This window comes from Natrix helvetica, assembly GCF_964273705.1.
Source record: "Natrix helvetica genome assembly, chromosome: 1".
Classification (NCBI taxonomy): domain Eukaryota; kingdom Metazoa; phylum Chordata; class Lepidosauria; order Squamata; family Natricidae; genus Natrix; species Natrix helvetica.
The window spans coordinates 44184054-44204861 of NC_138548.1; the positions used below are offsets into that span (position 1 = coordinate 44184054).

At 40.0% G+C, this 20808-nt stretch overlaps 1 protein-coding gene across 3 annotated transcripts in view; it reads right to left on the reverse strand.

The window, feature by feature from the left end:
- Nucleotides 1-7142: 7142 nt before the first annotated feature.
- The window catches only part of LOC309384164 (B2 bradykinin receptor-like), a 34841-nt gene continuing 21175 nt past the window's right edge, over nucleotides 7143-20808 (reverse strand). For 2 of the 3 annotated variants that reach the window (XM_081937375.1, XM_081937373.1), the window contains exon 2: nucleotides 7143-10692. In XM_081937375.1, coding sequence (XP_081793501.1) covers nucleotides 9567-10673 — 1107 coding nt within the window. In that variant the 5' untranslated portion in view covers nucleotides 10674-10692 and the 3' untranslated portion in view covers nucleotides 7143-9566. Of the gene's footprint in view, nucleotides 10693-14781; nucleotides 14913-20808 lie in introns of those variants that run through there. The other variant, XM_081937374.1, reaches the window with a different exon arrangement.

Genomic DNA, 20808 nt, shown 5'->3' on the forward strand with positions numbered 1-20808 from the left:
AATAGGTTAAAATGTCTTTGCAGAATTACTAGTCTCTGCACCTTATAATTGCATTGTAACAAGGATGGTGACAGAAAAGATTCCCCAGAGCTATTTAAACAATTGGTAATACCTGGCTTGAGGTGACTCTTAAGAAGCAGTGAAACGTCTCACATGCTGTATCCTAGTATTCCTCTTAAAAATTTAGAAAATAAAAATGGTAGGGCTCTTTTCCAACATTTTAGTGGGCTAATGGCTGTATTGCTAAGGAAAGTTATCAGCCAAGAGGAACATCAGCCCAAAGAGATAAATTGTACCCCTTCATAATACAAAATACCTGATCAAGGTGAGTTCAAGCTGTCTCACCCAGGCTAACAAACAATGTTGAACTATTTCCACTAATGGTCTTTAATACAATATTAGGTAACTTCCTCTGTTAATGAGTAGGCTGAGTATCAAAGTCACATCTTGAAAGATTTCAGAAACTGTCTTGAGATAGTAATACCTCAAATTTCCTGCTAATCTAGAGTTCAGAAAGGTGTTATCTAGTTGTGGTTTAAAAAAAAGCTTCCTCATTTGGGTAGTATTTCAGCTGCACCACTTTGGCCACCCATTTTAACATTGGAAATTGATTTCAGTGATATTTCTAATAGTTCCTCTGATTTCTCTACAGTACTTTTGATAATTAAATCTTAGATAACCCAGGATGTCTATTTGTTCCATTGTCACATCCTAGTACTCTATAAACCTGACTTTTCAATTTTTCAGGTTCAGAATCTTGACTTTTATATTGCTGTAATAGGACTTGCAGTGGGCTTCCACACAAAAGCCAGCACCTGTCATATTTGTTTCTTCTAAATGTTTGCATGCAAAGCATTTTTCCTAAAAAGGCTTTTTGCAGACAGAGCAACAAAATGTATTTATTTATTTATTTATTTATTTATTTTATTAGACTTATAAGCCGCTCCCTCTCCTCGAAGGGACTCGGGGCGGCGTACAATAAAAAACACATCATATGTTGCACGGAGGAGGTATAAAAAACTCACAACATCAGTTAATACAATTCATAAAATAACACAGTAACAATAGAGTTAAAAAACATTAAAATACCCTAAAATTTAAAATTGCCAGGGGGATTAGAAGATAGAGCTATAGTTGAGCCAGGCCGGCTAGTTGGAACAGGTGGGTCTTGAGTTTCTTGCGGAAGGAGCGGAGCTCAGTAGTAGTCCTAATGTCGGGGGGGGGGAGGTCATTCCAGAGGGCTGGGCCCATCACAGAGAAGGCCCTGCTCCTGGGCGCCGCCCTCTGGCACTGCTTCGTGGACGGCACCGGGAGGAGTCCCTCTCTGTGAGAGCGAATTGGTCGCAGGGATGTATGGGGCAGGATGCGATCCCGCAAGTGTAATAATTATTGAGTCTGTCATCTGCAGCTCCATAACTGTCTCGTTTGGTTCCAAAACCAAACAAGACAAACATAGTCTTCAACAGATAATTAGAACTGCAGAAAAAAACAATTGCTACCAACCTGGCTTTGAGGACCTGTATACTACAAAGAAGGCTGTGAAAATATCTACAGACCCCTCATATCCTGGACATAAATTGTTTCAACTTGTACCCTATGATGCCATAGGGCACTGCACACCAGAACAACTAGACAAAAGGACAGTTTTCCCCCCCAAAATGCCATCACTCTGCTAAACAGCTAATTCCCACAACACTGTCAAATTATTTGCTAAGACTATATTACTATTATTCTTCTCTTCCTTCCTAATACCTATCTCTTCCCACTTACGACTATAACCATGTTGCTTGTATCTTTACAATTTATGTTGTTTTGTTTCCTAGTATGATTTGTTTGCTTATTAGTAACCTATGACTATCACTAAGTGTTGTATCTTATGATTCTTGAGGAATGTATCTTGTCTTTTTATGTACACTGAGAGCATATGCACCAAAGACAAATTCCTTGTGTGCCCAATCACACTTGGCCAATAAAGAATTCTGTTCTGTTCTGTTCTATTCTATTCTATTCTTTCAGTTAAAAAAGGCTGACACTGTTTCCTATACCACACTTAGAGTTAAGTATTTTATATGAGGCTTCAACAGACTTCAACAGAATGTGGGATTGCTTTACAATTGTTTGGAAGTTACAGCTACTGGTGCATCCAAAGGACTTTCTGTTTAGATTCTTCTATTTCTTTCCAGAAGCAATTCCATTCCCCATGTATAAATTACAAAATACATGCAAATTTCTTATATATTAACCTTTTGTATTACATTTTCATCACAGCCCATTAAATCTGGATTTAGAACCTGACTTGACATAACTCTGGTATATGTAGTTATTGAGTCATATCAAGGCCAGCATGCAGGAAAATTTATTGGTTAATCATCTGCTGAACTTTTCTGATATACAGCTAGAAGGATTTAAATTATTTAAAAGAAATAGACCAAATAAAAGAGGAGGTGGAGTTGCACTATATATAAGAAATAACTATGTCTCTACAGAAATAGAGCACAACAATAATGAGAACTATCTTGAATGCATTTGGGTCAATATTAAAGGTTGTGGGGGAAATGACATTGCCATAGGTCTATACTACAGGCCACCCAACCAAGCAGAGGAAGAAGATGAACTTTTTGCTAGTCAGCTAACTAAGGTATGTAGGAAGCACACCACAATAGTAATGGGAGATTTTAACTACCCTGACATCAACTGGGAAACAAACTCTGCACCAAGTGGAAGATCCAACAGGTTCCTAACAAACCTAGCAGACAACTTTGTTTTCCAAAAAGTAGAGAAGGAAACAAGGGGATCAGCCATACTGGACTTAATTCTCACTAACAGAGAGGAAATGATAGAAGGTGTTGAAGTCATAGGAACCCTGGGGGCAAGTGACCATGCAATATTAGAATTCAACATTATCCAAACACAAGTAGTAGAACAAAGTCAAACTAGAGTCTTGGACTTTAAGAAAGCTAATTTCAATAAACTTAGAGAGAGCTTGGGAAAAATTCCATGGATGAGAATCCTCGAGGGGAAAACAACTCAAGAAGCTTGGGAAATTTTGAAAAATGAGATTAGAAAAGCCCAGTCTAACACAATACCAATGAAGAAGAAAAACAACAGCTCCCAAAAGAAACCAGCATGGCTGCATAAACAACTATCTGACAAACTGAAAGACAAAAAAAGTAAGTATAAAAAGTGGAAGGAGGGGGACATAACTAAGGCAGAATATCAGCAAATAGCCCGAGCCTGTAAAGATGAAGTGAGGAAAGCTAAGGCTCACAATGAAGAAAGGCTTGCCACAAAAGTAAAAATTAACAAAAAAAGCTTCTTCCAACATGTTAAAAACAAGAAAAAAGTTAAGGAAACAATTGGTCCATTGCTAGGAGAAAGTGGCAAGAAGGTGACAAGCAACAGGGAGAAAGCAGAACTATTTAACTCATGTTTTGCATCTGTCTTTACACAAAGGGATAAAACAGTCCAACCTATCAAAAGCAGCACCACAAAATTAGGAACACAAATTGAAATAGGGAAGAAAATGGTAAGTGAGCACCTGTCTACCCTAGATGAGTTCAAATCACCAGGACCGGATGGATTACACCCCAGAGTTCTGAAGGAACTAGCAGACGAGATCTCAGAACCACTGAATTATATCTTTCAGAGATCCTGGAACACCGGGGAACTACCAGAGGACTGGAAAAGAGCTGATGTGGTTCCCATCTTCAAAAAAGGGAAAAAATTAGATCCAGGAAACTACAGACCTATCAGCCTAACCTCAATACCAGGAAAGATTCTGGAAAAAATAAGCAACGAATTTGCGAACACCTAGAAGCAAACAAAGTAATAGCCAAAAGCCAACATGGATTTGTCAAAAACAGATCATGCCAGACTAATCTTATTGCATTCTTTGATAATGTGACAAAATTAGTGGACCAGAGGAATGCCGTTGATATAGTTTACTTGGACTTCAGTAAGGCTTTTGATAAGGTAGACCATAACCTACTACTAGATAAAGTAGAAGAATGTGGGTTAGACAGCATCACCACCAGATGGATTGGTAACTGGCTGACCAACCGCACTCAACGTGTAGTTCTCAATGGAACTGCATCTACATGGAGGGAAGTATGCAGTGGAGTACCCCAAGGCTCTGTTTTAGGCCCAGTACTCTTCAACATCTTCATCAATGACTTGGATGAGGGAATAAATGGGGAACTCATCAAATTTGCAGATGATACCAAGCTGGCAGGAATAGCCAACACTCCAGAAGATAGGCTTAAGATACAGAAGGATCTTGACAAACTTGAACATTGGGCACTATCTAATAAAATGAAATTCAATGGTGAAAAGAGTAAGGTTCTACATTTAGGCAACAAAAACGGAATGCACAGGTACAGTATAGGTGATACCTTACTCAGTAGTAGTAACTGTGAAAGGGATCTTGGAGTCCTAGTGGACAACCATTTAAATATGAGCCAGCAGTGTGCAGCAGCTGCCAAAAAAGCCAACACAGTTCTAGGCTGCATCAACAGAGGGATAGAATCAAGATCACGTGAAGTGTTAATACCACTTTATAATGCCTTGGTAAGGCCACACTTGGAATACTGCATTCAGTTCTGGTCGCCACGATGTAAAAAAGATGTGGAGACTCTAGAAAGAGTGCAGAGAAGAGCAACAAAGATGATTAGGGGACTGGAGACTAAAACATATGAAGAACGGTTGCAGGAACTGGGTATGTTTAGCTTAAGAGAAAGAAGGACTAGGGGAGACATGATAGCATTATTCCAATATCTCAGAGGTTGCCACAAAGAAGAGGGAGTCAAACTATTCTCCAAAGCACCTGAGGGTAGAACAAGAAGCAATGGGTGGAAACTAATCAAGGAGAGAAGCAACTTAGAACTGAGGAGAAATTTCCTGACAGTGAGAACAATTAATCAGTGGAACAGCTTGCCTCCAGAAGTTGTGAATGCCCCAACACTGGAAGTCTTTAAGAAGATGTTGGATAGCTATTTGTCTGAAACGGTATAGGGTTTCCTGCCTAGGCAGGGGGTTGGACTAGAAGACCTCCAAGGTCCCTTCCAACTCTACTATTGTATTGTATTGTATTGTATTGATGAATGAAATTGTATTCATAATGTTGCCCTTTGCCCTTCAAAGTAACAGATGCAGGTACAGGTGCAGACAATATGTTGCAATGAACACTGCTAATATTCCTCTTGTGAATCAATCTTTATGCCACACCAGCTAAAGGGCCCATTTTGTGCTAATTTCTGCCCTCCCCAGCCCCCAGGAGCTCTCTAAAAGCCTCCATAACGGTATGCACGGCTATTTTGGTGAAGGGGCGGGGCTTCAGGAGGCAAAAAATGCTGTATTCTATGTATAAGACACACCCAGATTTTCAGCCTTTGGGGAAAAAAGGTGCATTGTATACTCCGAAAAATACGGTATATAAGAAACCTAGGATGCTTAGGAGCCAGCAAATGTTGAGTTCACCTGGAAGGGAAAAATGGGGCTAGTTAGCAGGAGTAATTGAGATGAAGTGCTAAGAAAGTATCTCATGGACAGCTTTGGAAAAAACCCAGAAGTGACTGAAGAAAAAAAAATGCTGCTGGACTCACAATGACATTTTTTACTTGGTAGAAAAACTTATTTCATGGTACAATATTGTTTACATGTTACTGTACACATATCCATGTTTAAGAGAAATGGGCTCGCAGTGTTTAGAATTCCATATTTTGTTTTGAATTTATGAATACTCAATCAAATATTCAAAGATAATTTTTCTTTCAAATGTATTCAAATTGCAAAAATACTGTGCATTTGTTGGGACTTAGCTAGACAACTGACAAGGCTTACCAGCTGAGCTGTCCAAGCAATCTGCTTGAGATGGCGCATTGGTTAGAATGCAGTACTGCAGGCTACGTCTGCTGCCTGCCGGCTGCCTGAAATTTGGCAGTTCAAATCTCACCAGGCTCAAGACTGACTCAGCCTTCCAGACTTCCAAGATGGCTAAAATGAGGATCCAATATTGGGGGCAATATTCTGACTCTGTAAACCACTTAGAATGGGCTATAAAGCTCTGTGAAGGGGTATATAAGTTTAAGTGTTATTGCTATTATAAATACAAAGGAGGGTGCCTTTGTCCATATTTTGAAGGTCAGAAGTTCCTTTTAGTACTATCATTAAGCTAAACTCATGTTACTTTTGCCTCAAGTTCATAGAAGTAAAAAGTTAGCAGATGTATTTAGTAAGTCATAGCACTGTTTGCTTTGACTGTGCAAATATACTTATGATAGCTTGTGTGCAAATCAGCCATTGTGATTTATTTGACAAATCTTGATTAAAAATATTTGACTCACTAGTATATGTATGTGCACAGCTATTTTGTTAAGTATTTGAGAGTTAGAGCACCTTCCTGACATACAGTGGCTCTCCTAGCTATACTATTCAACATACTTTCAGGCTACCAATGTTAAGATAGAAGATTATATAATGTGAACCACCATCCATCTGAATGACTCCAGATTAGGCAAGTCTGTTTAAAATGTTTATATCTTTATACCTGAAAACAGGTACAATAATACAATAGTAGAGTTGGAAGGGACCTTGGAGGTCTTCTAGTCCAACCCCCTGCCTAGGCAGGAAACCCTATACCGTTTCAGACAAATAGCTATCCAACATCTTCTTAAAGACTTCCAGTGTTGGGGCATTCACAACTTCTGGAGGCAAGCTGTTCCACTGATTAACAATGAAGGTTATAAATTAGGAGTTAGTGTGGATCTTCGGTGTGGTTGAGCTATAATTCCTACCATAATCACCAGGAAAGAAAGATGCTGGGAGATAATACAGCAACTCTTGCAGTGCTCTATCATAGTGTCAACAGATTATCATCCTGAATTTCAATCCATTCTTTTGAATATTTCACGAAATACTTTTGAGTATTTCAGAATAAATACTGTTTCAATGTAGCTAACATGATTATGTGGAGAGATGAAGTTGTAATGCCCAAACACTATGTGGTTCTACTGAATAGATGTGTCCATCCCATTACTTTTCTGGAATCTACATGGAGAATACTAGAAAATACAAAATTCTAGAATTAGTAACATCTGATTAAATAAAATAGAATTTTAGAATATATTAATTTTATGTAACATGTGCTAAGCACAGTTCAAGACCTTTATTACAAAATAATATTGTTACAAAATAACAATTTTGGAATTTGGAGAACTGATTGATTCCTACATAAGCAAGATACAACATAGTAGTTCCACAGGAGAAAGTCTTTTCTACAAGAAAACTGTTTTCAAAGCAATAGACCATTAAAAATATTACATGTGTTCATGTGAATTTATGAGTATTTGTTTTACAAACATATGTATACAAATCAAGTAAAGCAATAGAAACAACACAAATGTGCATAATTTATAGTTTCAGTGGAAAACAAATCCACTCAAAGAAATACAGATTTACAACTTAGTTGGTCTCTGACAAAATATAGCTACCATGTTTCCCTGAAAATAATACAGGGTCTTATTTTCTTTTGACCCCTGAAATAAGCGCTTGGCCTTATTTTGGGGGAGCTCTTATTATTTTTGAGGTGCAGGAGGCAATGTGTGTGGTCACCTTATGGCTGCTGCTGTGTTGCAATATTTTCGGGGAGGGTATATTTTGGGGGGAGAACTTATTTTAGCGCATGCACTCAAACTCCCAATTGGGCTTATTATCTGGGGAGGTTTATTTTCAGGGAAACAAGGTATCTCGCTCTGCCTTCCACTCACCTTACAGTAAGGTGGAACAATTAATTATATGTATATTGCCAATGCAATAGCATTCAGATGAAAAGAATCGCTGCTTTTAGACTTTTCTCTAGATGATAGTGGTTCACTGAGGAAAAAAAATGGGTAATCTGGCATTTCACACTTTTACAACATTCAGGGCTACCCACCCCAGTAAAAGGAGTTCTGTTGGTTTCAGCTGGCTGATGTCATGGAACAATAGGGCCAGTACTTTCAGAGCCTTTCTTATGCCCCATAACTATCTCCCTGCTGCTATCCCCATTAGCTGCCAGACCCATTAACTTCTATAGACAGAGTAATTGGATGTTTATCAGTTTATTAGACTAAATAACTGAAGCAACTCTAGATGTCTATTACAGGTAGTCCTCAATTTGCAACAGTTCATTTAGTGACTGTTCGAAGTTACAACAGCACTAAAAAAATGTCTTATGATCGTTTCCCCAGATTTATGACCATTGCAGCATTTCTATGGCATGTGATTTGCATTCAAATGCTGGACAACTGGTTCATATTTATGATGGTTGCATTGTCTTGGGGTCATGAGATCATTTTTCGTGACCTTTCTGACAAGCAAAGTTAATGGGGAAGCCAGATTCACTCAACAACCATGTTGCTAACCATGTCACTTAACAAATGTAGCAAGAAAATGGGAAAAATTCACTTAACAAATGTCTCACTTAGCAACATAAATTTTGTTAGAGTTTGTTGCAGAAAAATCAAATTCAGAAAGCACACACAGATAACTGATTCATCTGGATTCATTAACTTCTTTATATACATAATAACAGATGAATAAATGTACAGTACCAATAGTGGATTTGTTCAACGTGTTAGAAGTTACAAGCAGAACACAAGCAGGAGAGAACAGTTTCATCTCAGAGTTCAGAGCAGACAGTGTCTTAAGTTTCTGTTTCAATTCTTTGCACAGACCCAGAAGGTTGCAGACTAAACCACACACTGGCCCCTAGCTGTTTCAGCTCTCATTGGCTGACCTTGCTGCTATGCCTAGTCATTGGCTGACCTTGTTATCATGTCTTTCCCAGTCATGAATATTCTAACAAATTTGGGAGTCAGTCATGGTCATACATTAAGGATTACATATATAGCTTTAGCTCACAAACATGGTGAATATGAACTGAACATGAGTCTGAAGTATTCATCATGGCAGGCAGGGCTGCTTCCTGAATACCAGACATTGTTAAAAGGGCCTTATGGGTAAACAGTTGCACAACTGATTACCCTTATCTGGCAGGAACATAAATGCTTGGAGCTGACACAAAATGTGTTGTAACTTGGAGCTTTTGGAATGGAAGTCACAGCAGGAGCAGTCATCTTCTCCTTTTTATATATTCAATGGGCAATCTGGATAGGATTTGGGCTAATTCTCATGTTCAAGCTAAAAAGAGGCTCTATAATGGCTCTTCTTCCTATGGCAGAAGAGCAGGAATACCAGAGCAAAGATTTCCCAAGTATTTGAGCATTTTTGAATTCCCTATTAAAATACCATAGAAGATATACATGATTTTTCTTCGCAGAAAGATTTTGGTTTTTGACAAGGATCTTCAGAATCCAATATCTGATGCAGATATTTGATAAACACATACACATATATACAGGCAAATATGTACAAGCATACTAACTGAGCCCCATTCATTGACTGGAGCTGGCGTCCTATGCAAACCAATGTCAGCTTCTACAAACTTTAATTAGTAATACATTAGTCTTTATCACTGAAGATGAGGTTCCACATAAAACCATAATTTTACTTAATCTCTTATCTTTTTTTCATGAAATAAGCAAATTATGCTTTGGGGATAAACTAACAGCAGATTTTTTCCTTTCATTATTTACTGAAAAGGAAGTATGGAGAATTTCCATCGTTGTCATTGATGGTGCTGAGCTAGGTCTTCGAAGAACTCTGCCAAAGTAGACTTCCTTGCATTTCCTTCGGAAATGTTTACCTACAATGACGTAGACTATTGGATTAAGACAACTATTGATGAAACCGCAATAGGTAGCAATCTGGCTAGCCACAACTATGCCTTGATCTACATCACAACCAACAATGATATCTATTTGAAATAACATATCTATGAACGTGGTGACCTGGAATGGAAGCCAACAGATGATAAACAGGAGGAGGACTGTAAGAACCAGTATGGTGGCTTTTTTCTCAGTCTGAATGGTTTTGATCTTTTGAATGTCACGGTTTTGTAAAACTTGGATGATTTGAACAGAACAGAAGGTAATGATGCAGACTGGTATCAGAAAGCCCACGGTGTTCAGCAAAATGGCTGTGGTAATTTTCCACTGCAAACCAGGAGGATATTCCAAAAGACAGGCCACACCCTCATATCCATTCACGCTCTCTAATTTCCTGAATGCCAGAGTAGGAAAGCAAAGGAAAAGGGCAGAAACCCAAATCACAAAGCAGTTCCATTTGGCACACTTTGGCTGGCGCATGCGTCCCAGAGACATTGTTTTCACCAAGACCAAGTAGCGATCAATGCTCACCATGACCACAAAATAAATGCTGGAATATAAGTTGATAACAAGGAATGAGTTGATGGTTTTGCAAAGGATGAGCCCAAATGGCCAGTGGAAGTCATTGGCTATGTTGATAGCCCAGAAAGGCAACCCACAGAGTAGCAGAAGGTCAGCTGCTGCTAAATTTGCCAGGTAAATTTCAGCCACAGTGGAGCGGCTCTTATGGAAGCACCAGATACTGAGAACAAATACATTCCCCAGCATTCCCACTATAGTAAGAAACCAGAGAAAGGCAGGCTGGATACGTAACAACCATGTCCAGTCTTCTGGCCAAGGGCAAGGTGTGGGTTGTGTTGTATTCCAGCTGACTGTACCATTAGGAAGGGCTGTACCATGCTCAACCATAATAGTTGTTGCTTCAGTGCTGAAAAATAAAAAAGAGGATTAGATCCCTATTCAGTACAATATTTAAACATCAAATCTTAAATGAAAACTAAGGATGGAATTCAGTTCTATTAGAAGAAACTGGGGCAAGTAAAACAATTAAATGTCCCAGGATTTTAGACATAGACCTACAACTTAGAATAATTTTATTGTCACTTTACATGTACACTAATCGGCATACATTAGAATAAAATTTTGTTGCATACAGCTCTCAAAGGGTCACCAGCGCCAATATACACTACATAATCATGACAAAATATATAAATACAAAATTATGCATATACCCACATATATTATATGACGCAGAGAGGCAATATGGTGTAGTTTGTATGTATACATGCACATGACGAGAAAAATGAATCTTGCAAGTTTACCAGAAAGATGGCAACACTGCAAGATACTAAAGAAAATATTACAGAGAAGTGTTCTTGCTAACAGCAATTCCTACATTGATAGTATATCAGTGAAGCCAAAGGTGCAATGTAGATGTAGGCTGAAATTTAAAAAAATCATTCTATCCACTTGCAAAATCTCAGTAACACTGACATAATGTTGTGTTTGGCTGCTCCAAATTACTGTTGAGGCTTTATTATTGAATAGAAACGTAAGAATTGCCAGGTGCTTTGAAACTGATAAAATACTGCTGAATGGCTGAATGAATTGGGGATGTCTTGTAGACGTTTGTAGTCACCCTGGAAATATTCACATCAGTAGTGTCCTACCTTGGCAACTTTAAGATATGTGGACTTCAACTCCCAGAATTCCTCTGCCACCATGTGTCTTAAAGTTGCCAAAGTTGGACACCCCTGATCTACATCATCATAAATAAATTATTCTTTGAAGATAAGTACAAGTTTATTCATGTGTTCATATTTTCATATGCACACACACATACCACTATTACGTTTTGGGGTAGTCATGGAATTTTTGGCAATAGTTTAGTATTCTTTCAGAAGACCACAAGACTCGTATTCAGATATAGTTTGACAGGTACGTTGCATTGAGTAAGGACTCAATAAAACAGAAGTACTGGAAATGTTCCCTTCTCCTTCACTCTCTTCTCTATCTCCATTAATGGAATCTGTTAGCCGGGCAGCTTAACCGATGAATAAACATATCATTCTCTGTGTATGATTACATTTGCCCAAACCTGTCCCACATTACAGAAAATGATGCTAGTTGGTGGAACGTGGAGGAATGAAAGCTGGGGAATAATCCACTAGTCATTTTTTTGTAAATTGTCCTGTCTTAATGATCATCTGTTTTTAATTTGATGAAATAAGGCTGGATAATTGGCTTGGATATTTCATGCAGATGTACTTTCAGGGACTGGTGAATCGTGGTCAGTGTAACATATTTGGGAATGAGTTAACTCAGTTCAATCATTGTGAATTGGTACTTAAAGACTTATAAGGAGAAAATGGATAGTAAGTGTGCAGCCATAAAAAAATGTGCAGATACCTTGCACGTTGCATACTGCTTTGAAGTCTGAGTTGCCTTGTTCTGGGGGACATAAACCAGAGGCATACCTCTTGTATAATGTGTTATTTGTGGAGTGAGGGAGAGAGATTATGAATTGAAACTATCCCAGCTGCTATAAACCAATTGGGGGGGGGGTGTTTCTAATTTAGAATGTTTGTTTGGCTTACATTTAGAAAGGAAAATGTAAGCCAAATAAGCATGCTAAGTTCTTGATTTTACATGTTGCATAATAAATAAATGTTTAAATTAGTTGAATGGAAATATTTAACTACAGAAAATAAGTCTAGTAAAATGCACTGAAATCATGCTTTCCTGTTACTTCACTTAAATGAATCTTAGATAGATTATATAGATATATAGATGTAGATATCCCAGCACCATATCTCCAATGTACATGGTGCTGAGTTAATCCAAGTAGCATGGATGGGACTGAAGTCTTAGCTTGAAATCTGAACTCATGAGATTTTTTTTTGCAGCAGATACAAATAAAAAATGTACCATGAAGTCCTGTAGGATTTTACCATGTGATAAAATCCTACAGGACTTCAACTGGCCATACCCTCTGCAAGAATGTTCCATTTCATGCCCACCTAATCATGCAGCCAAAATAGCAGCATAGAAGATTATGAAGAGGCTTAGATCAAGCCCACATTGTAAAGAACTGCAGAAAATCAAGTGAGATGACATAGTAAGAATTGGAATATGGATTATAATATAGAATCTGGATTTATCAGTTAGAAAAAAGTGACAGGTGGATTGAGGAGAAGAAAGGAGTTAAGCATCCTTGACAAACAGCTGTGGGATTCAATTTTTTCTTACTACTGGTTCTGTGGGCATGGCATGGTCGGCGTGGCATGGCTTGGTGGGCATGACTTAGTGGGCATGGCAGGGGAAGGATACTGTAAAATCTCCATTCTCTCCCCACCCCAGGGGAAGGTTACTTCAAAATCCCCATTCCCTCTCAATCAGCTGGGACTCAGGAGGCAGAGAATAGATGTGGGCGGGGCCAGCCAGAGGTGGTATTTACCGGTTCTCCAAACTACTCAAAATTTCCACTAATGGTTCTCCAGAACTAGTCAAAACCTGCTGAATAACACCTCTGTTGACAAGGGTAAGATTCCAACCAGTGGTGGGTTCCAGATCCCGTTCCAACTGGTATGGTTCGAATGGGCTAGGCGTTGCCCACATGGATGCGTGCAGCATGCGCACACATGCGCATGGCATGCGCACATGTCATACCTGCCTACGACAGCTCCGCAGGCCTCCGCGATGCTCCAGGTGCTCAGCAGAGCATCACACAGGTGCCGTACATGCCATGCGCATGCACAGAAGCGGCAAAGGCTTAAAAGACAGGTAAGGGGCTCAGGAGGGGGCAGGTGGGCCTCCAGAGCACCGTACCGGAACAGTATCTGGTGCTCCGGGCAGGCTCCGGTAGGCTCGTACCGGGACGTACCGCCTGCAACCCACCACTGATTCCAACCCTAAGCAAATGCATAACCCTGCAATGTTTTGTGGCAAACTCTGCTAGTAAGTGACAATGTACAAGGAGGTCAGCTTTGGGGATTCATAGGTTACTACAGGAAGCCATTCTTTCTCATATATTTATAGCCACAGAACAATAGAAAAGGAAATGGAGATCATGGTTAGATTTCCTGCCACTGTCGCTGCATAAGAATGTTATGACTTCACACAAGATATTCAGACGTAGGAAAGGGATTTTCCCCTAATCCAGTCAAACAAACTTTAACCTGCTGCAGAACAGTATAGATTTTCCAATTGTGCCCTGATCACCTGTCCTTGTGTTAGGAAATCATATTCCAAGGAATTTTTCCTGATTTATGATTAATAAGGAGTGCAGTTTGTTTCTTTTTAATTAAATTTTAAAGGATTTTTTAAAATCTTGTTATAAGTGTAATTTGTCTGAGAAAACCCCTTCATTTTACTTTCCTTCTGTCTGTGATATCACTACTATCTAGCATTGCTGTTTTAATGCTGTCATTTTTTTATTATTATGAAGTCGCGTTCCATTTACACTACTCAAGACAACTTCCCATGGCATCTGTGAGAAAATTACAGGTAATTAAAATGTAAACATAAATTCCATGAATTAAATAGAATATACTCAGAATGATACCCATAAGTTCTAGAAACATTCATTAGTGAGACAACACATAGGTATAATAAATTCATGCCTTTAGTATATTACAAATTCTTCAGGTTTTATCTGAATTCCTAACAACAGAAGACAAGGCACATACATTAATATGCCCTATTCTTTCTGATTTGTGGAAAATAGAATCTCCTCCCCCCCCCCGTCCTGCCTCCTCCCCCTCTCTTTCCGCCTTTCTAAGAGCAGAACCCAACCTGAGTAAGGAGCAATACGGTAGGTTTTATTGAACAGAAATTAGATTTATTTACAGGAAATACATTGAAACAGAGGGCACCGTTTCTCAGTCTTGGCAATTCTAAACTGTGTGGATTTTAACTCCCAGAATTCCTCAGCAAGCCAAATCCTGTTCACATTCTGGTACATGAAATGTATTATTCTATTAAAGGTGGAGTATGCTCAGTAATGGTTTTCTCTTACCTTTGCTCCCAGTTCAGAACCGAGAGCGTGCATGCTCTGAATGGAGAACTAGGCAGGCAGGAGCTGAGGTGAGGCAGGTTGAATGCTAAAACAACCTTTACTGTAATAGCTAACAGTGCAAAGTGCAAGGCAACTCCTGAACTGGCAACAACAACATTGGCTGTCTGACAGCTCTTTATATAGTAGCTGTCAGACGGCTGAACCAATCAGAAGGCTGCGTTTTCTCACTGAAAGGCTGCTAGCGTCTTGGCCAATCAGGGGAGTTCTGCAGCCGGCAATGCTTTTGACAGCGTCGTAAGACCAAGGACTTAACACTGTGTGTGTGTGCGCACGCATTTGCTTCGTTCACATGCGGCGCTTCAGTGCATGAGCAGAACCTTCTTTGCATGTGCAGAGCATCCATGATGACATCTGGGTGGGTGGACAGAACCTCCCACCACTGCCACTACAGAATACCACCTCTGAGTATGCTCCACTTTGGAATACATTGGCGCAAGATCACCACGTTTTAGAGTGTCAGATTTGAAACATTGATCAGCCCAATTTTGGTTTAAAAATAAATAATCATCAAAAAGAACCAAGAACCTTGACAATCAAACTTTAACCTGTTTCAGAACAGTACAGATTTTCCAATTGTGCCATGATCATCTGGCTTTGGGTTAGGGAATCATGTTCCAAGGATTTTTTTCTGATTTATGATTAATAAGGAGTGTAGTTTGTTTCTTTTTAATTACATTTTAAAGGATTTTTTTTCTTAATCTTGTTATAAGCGTAATTTACCTGAGATATTACTGAACACTTGAAAACCAAGGCAGAAGATTTACAGCAAAATGTCACACAATAGCCTGAATCTACTTAAAACCTTATACAAAATAACGGTATCCATTGATCCATTTTATAGTTCTTACTTGAAAATTTAATTACAGGGTATTGACTGAGACTACAAGAGCTTTTAATAAACAACTTGAGTCCAAAACAAAACAAATTATTCTACAACCAAGTGGGCCAGAGGAAATTCATTTAGAAAAGTAAATAGGACAATGTTACACTTGTATTGGAGAAGCTGCATGACTGTTGAGTTCTTGAAGATCAACAGGAAAAGAAAAACTTTATTTCATTTGATTTCATTCTCTTTTAAAATTAAAATTACCCTTAATTTAATTGAATTAATTATCCTTAATATGCTTATTCTCAGGTGATTCTTGCATCTTTAAATTTGATTTTTTTGGCAGGTCACGTACTTAATATATTTCTTGCTATAACTTTAACAGGTGTAGTTTGTTAATCATTTGTATTGACCACCAGGGAGCGATATCTGACTGGTTTCATCTTACGTGGGACTCATGGTTCATAGTAATTACCATTTGAGTTTGAAGCTCATAGAAAAATCTGTAGCTATATATGCCTGATGAGTCCCAAATAGGTTAAAATGTATTGCATACTGCCTCCTGGTGGTCAATGTAAAAAAAAAATCCACCAAGCATATATTTTTATTTGATTATTTGTATCTCACCTTGATTATTTTTATATGTACTGTGTAAAATGTCCATCATTACTCAGGTTTCAATGGTGGGTTGCAGGTGGTACGCCCCGGTATGGGCATACCAGTGCCTGCTGGGAGCACCAGGTACTGTTCCGGTACGGTGCTCTGGAAGGTCCACCCACCCGCCCGGACTCCTTATCTGTATTTGAGCTGTTTGGGGCTTCTGCACATGAAGCGTACAGCGCCTGCGTGATGCTCCGCCGAGCAGCTGGAGCGTCACGGAGGCGTTGTGGAGCATCACAAGTGGTAAGTATGCATGCATGCTCTGCGTGTGTATGAACATGTTCATGTGGTGGACGCCCGGCCCCATTGCACCGTACCAGTTGCAATGGGATCTGGAACCCACCACAGTCAGGGTTGTAAAGTGAGAATGGAAAAGAAGCAAAGTCTCATCTATGGGGGCAAGATGTAACGTAACAGCGCCTTCTTTCTGGTATGAGACCTTTAAAAAATGATACTGTATCAGTATCTAAACCATCCAGAGTCCCTTGGATAGTGAGGTGGGTGGCATCTAAATTTCATAAATGAAATAAACACCATCCTGAAGATAGAATTTGTTAATTATTTTTGTGGTCAAAAGTCCATGCAAAAGGGCTGCTGGTGACCTAAGCCTGATTTTGCACATGTAGTTCTGTGTTGTTCATTTTATTGATTGTACTTTTATTGGTCAATGAAGTTCTGCATGTTTGTCTACATTTTGTTTGAAGCACAGCATAATCTTCATTCCATTAGGAGTGTTCTGGTTATCTCTAATTTTAGTTATTGTAGAGAAATAATTGGGGGGAAATCTACATGGCAGTTCATCCTTACCAGGAGTTAGAGAAACCAGAGCTAATCAAACGAGAGATGGGTTGCTCCCGGTTCGGCCCACATTGGGCAAACCGGTAGTGGCGGTGGTGGGAGGCTCCGCCAGGGGTGGATTCCTACCAATTCTAACCTCTTCTATAGAAGAGGTTCCACAAATCTACCGTGCCATTTAGAACCGGTTCTACTCCCTCCCCCCGCCCGTCTGCACCACACTTGCCCCGCCTGCCGCTCACTGATTGGCTGGCTCACCAATCGCCCCGCCCACCTTTAAGAGTCCTATCTAAACCTTAAAGTCTTAAAGCTGTCAAGTTTGAACATCCCTGGGGGTCTTTTCCCTAAAGGGTTAGGGGTGCAAGGGTCTTGTAACTTGACAGCTTTAAGACTTGCATGCTTCAAATGCCAGAGTTTCTGAGCCAACATTTTGGTTGCTAAGCAAGAGCGTTGTTAAGTGAGTTTCACCACATTTTACAAGTTGGCCATGCCCACCCAGTCACATGACAAACCACTCCCACCCAGTCACATGGCTGGCAAGCTACTCCCACCCAGTCACATGGCCGGCAAGCCACTCCCACAAAGCAGGCCACACTTACAGAAGAGGTTCTAAAAAATTTTGAAACCCACCACTGGGCTCTGCCTACATACTTGGACGCTTCTGCGCATGCACAGAAGTGTCATGTGTGTACGCGCGCATGCGCATGAGTGAATCAGTAATAAAAATAATGGAAACCCTCCACTGAATCAAACCTTTACTGATACCCAAAGCAAAAAGGAAAAAGACAAAAAGCTGCACGTTGAATTCTTATAATTCTAATTGTAATGCTGAAGCACTTGAAATTCGTTACTCAATCATCCAGTACTAACCACGAAGAATATTTCTGAGAGGATAAAGAACATTATTTTGTCAAAATACATTTGGCAATGTTATTGTTACATTATCCTGCATTTATGAATACCTTAAGCTTGCTTTTTAAAATTAATTTTGTTTTACACAAATTATAATTTACCAGAAAGTGCTAGCAAGTAGCGATTTTATTACTTTTTGTTGCCTGTAAAATTTGAGGTTATGTTCTCACCATGCAATTGGGAAGAAGGATCATACAATATTCCGAATTGTCTGAAAGTGCTTGCATGCCAGAAACTGGAAAAGAGCTCTGCAGGAAAAACAGGAAATGACATTCAAGCCCAATTCTATCCTGGTCAATTTAAAATGATTTCTCCATATTATTTATGAGAAGAACTAAGTAGCTGGAAATCACCTTCCTGCACAAGTGGATGTAGACTCAGCTCGTTACAACTGGAATAGTTTTAGTTTAGTTCTTCTGGGCACGCAATCTGCTTCCTTACCTCAGGAATTTTTATTTTCAGTCACTACCTTATTAGATTAATATCAGAATCCTTTGTCCAATTTCCCATTCAGTGGTAGAGTAATTCTCATTTCAATTGATAGTTTTCCTCTGTCCAAGACTCAGGAACAAAACCACAACTTTATTTGAGCCAATCTTTTCGAATTGCTATAATCACTAAATAATTCAAATTTTAATAATTCTAATTCTACTTCTTCTACTACAGCAGAACCTCTTGGTCACAACCATAATTCATTCCATAACTTTGGTTGCAACGCAATTTGGTTATGACCGGAACCAAACCAAATTTAATGCAAAATTAATGGAATGGCCACACGTGAATCTCTATTCAACAGGAAATTTGGCACTTACAAAAAACCCAATTTGATTGTGGTCAGAATGTTTGTGACCAGAGGTTCTGCTGTACTAATAATAGCTAGATTTTTTTAAAAAAAAATCACACATAGATAAGAATACTATGTTTTCCCCCAAATAAGACACGGTTTTATTTTATTTTCATCCCCCGAAATGTGCTCGGCCTTGTTTTCAGGGAGGTCTTATTGTTTTTGAGGTGCAGGAGGCCCCTTAACCTCAGCTCGTGGCCTTTGGATCAGCTGATCCAGAGAGTTCTGGAAGTTCTGTCTCTGGCACATTCTTGCCAGCCCTTGTGTCTCTGGGCCTGCCGCTCTTTTTGTGACCGCCAACTAAAAGAAGGGGCATGGTAGCTAGGATTTGCAGGAGCGGCCTCTGCGAGGCTGTTCCATGTGGCTGGCAGGTGCGTGTGGGACACGTGGGACGTGTCCCCCCCCAGGAAATGATGGGGACTGGTTGCATTTAAATATTTTAGGGGAGGGCTTATTTTAGTACTTGTGCGCAAAAGCCCAATTGGATCTTATTATCCGGGGAGATCTTATTTTGGGGGAAACAAGGTATATGAATAATCATCAAAATCAAGACAGTAAGATTTGGGAATGAAAAGACCATAGTCTAAAGTAGATCAAGAATTTTAAAATTAATTACCCTTTTATTTTTTTATAAATACCTGAATATATATTTGAACTTATATGATTTTTATAGGTACCCATCCCACACAAGTGATACTGGGCAGCTTCAAAGATTAAAGCACAGAAAGCACATTACATATAATCTGATATCCCCAAGGATAAACTATAATCATAGCAGCAAAGTCCTGGTACCTTGACTTCTCCCTGAAACTAGTGGCACAAGAAGGTGCCAATTCAGGGATATAACAAATCTGAAAGTGCAGTTACATACAGTACACTTGGACATAATAGAGCAGTAATGGCGAACCTATGGCATGTGTGCCACAGGTGGTGCGTGGAGCCATTTGTCAGGGTGCGCGAGGCGTTGCCCTGTCAGCTGGCCAGCGCGCAGGCATGCGCTGGCCAGCTGAGTTCACCTTTTTAAAAGCCATTTTTTGCCCTCCTCAGGCTCCAGAGGCTTTATAGGAGCCTGGGGAGGGCGAAAAGAGCCTCCCCCGCCCCCCCGGAGGCCCTCCGGAGGCTTCAGGGACCGTCTAGAGGCTTCCCAGATGCCTTCGGAGTGCTTAAAACGACCCTCCGAGCAAACCAGAAGTCACTTCCAGTTTGCTCGGAGGATGGTTTTAAGCGTTCCAAAGGCTTCAGGGAAGCCTCCGGATGGTCCCTGAAGCCTCCGGAGGGCCTCGGGGGGGGGAAGGCTCTTTTCGCCCTCCCCAGGCTCCTATAAAGCCTCTGGAGCCTGGGGAGGGCGAAAAAAGCATGTCAAAATGGGGGGGGTGTCGTGCGTTGTGCGCGCATGCACACTGGGGGGGGGCGCATTGCATTATGGGTGTGGCACGCCCGCACACAACTCCCCTGCACTCCCCCCACTCGTGGCACGCGAGCCAAAAAAGGTTTGCCATCGCTGTAATAGTGGAAATGACAATAATTTTTTCCCTAATGTTCATTTATTGTTTAATATTTTAATCTATTCCCTCCCTTTCTGCCTATTGGGTGCTCAAGGAAGCTACCGTATTTTTTGGACTATAAGACGCACCGGAGTATAAAACGCACCATGATTTTGAAGAGGTAAATGAAAAAAAAGTATTTGGACTCTGAAGGCTTCCCAAACCTTCTGTGTGCCTCATTTAAAAAAAATGGCATGCAGGGTTTTGGGAGGCTTGTAGAGTGCTCCTGGGGGCTGCCCCGCCTCAAAACCAGCAAAAACCAGCATGCAGAGCTTTGGGAGGCTTGTAGAGGGGCCTGGGATGGGGGCAGAAATGAGCAAAAATTGGCTGTTTATTGTACAAAAAGAAGGGCACACAGAGGGTTTGGGAGGCTTATAGAGTGCTCC